Here is a 768-nt window from a genome sequence, read left to right on the forward strand (position 1 = left end):
TGTCGAATATCTCATGGGAGTGCCCTCTTCACTGGAAGTATTCATCACACGCTTACCTTTTAGTGAATAACGACCCCACAAGGTCTTGTCAGATGTCTTGAAGAGTGAACCAATATCAGCGTGATCTTCAAGTTCCTGATGTTCAACGCGAAGGCGTTGGGCATTTTCTTCCGCTACCACAAGTGTCGTGCGCACGCGCAAGTCCTCTTCAGCATCCGCTTCGGAATTGGCCTCCGTCACGAGAGCCTTCAAAATTGGTTTCGCATTGTGACGCTTACGGTTTCGATTACGACCACCTCTTTTACCACGGCCGAAATCTCCTTCACCCGCTTCACCGTTGTCATTTGAATCGCCACCGGTGCCGTAATTTTGACGCAAATGATGGGGCACTTCCTCGTGATTGGTGTGGTTTCCTTCTACAGCATCCAACCCATTGCCGGCGTTCATATCATTGTGTTGTGGTTGCACTTCCGTGACCTCGTCGGCAAACATGACGTGGCGCGTCGGGCTAAACGCTCCTTTGGCCACTGGTGTCTCTACTTTTCCCTCTTCAGTTGTCATGTTATGCTTTCACTTGCCTCTCTAGTAAATGAGTTACTAAAAAGGGGGAAAAGGGGTGGAAATTTTCGCTGAAAAAAGGTATCGAAAGAAACAAGTGTACGGTGGAAACACCAGCGACAAAAATATTGCAAAACACATGGAGCGTCGTTGTTGGTCATGATCGAAGAGCACACAGTTCACTTAGTCTACTTGTACCGCAGACTACCG

At 48.3% G+C, this 768-nt stretch overlaps 1 protein-coding gene across 1 annotated transcript in view; it reads right to left on the bottom strand.

Annotated features, from left to right (window-relative positions):
- TEOVI_000889200 (uncharacterized protein) overlaps positions 1-561 on the bottom strand; it is a gene marked incomplete at both ends in the record, with an annotated part of 954 nt that extends 393 nt beyond the window's left edge. The window contains one exon of the mRNA XM_067221580.1: positions 1-561. Within this exon, the coding sequence (XP_067077681.1) occupies positions 1-561 (561 nt within the window).
- Positions 562-768: the final 207 nt, after the last annotated feature.

Source organism: Trypanosoma equiperdum (genome assembly GCF_001457755.1).
Source record: "Trypanosoma equiperdum strain OVI genome assembly, contig: ctg_1469, whole genome shotgun sequence".
Classification (NCBI taxonomy): Eukaryota; Euglenozoa; class Kinetoplastea; order Trypanosomatida; family Trypanosomatidae; genus Trypanosoma; species Trypanosoma equiperdum.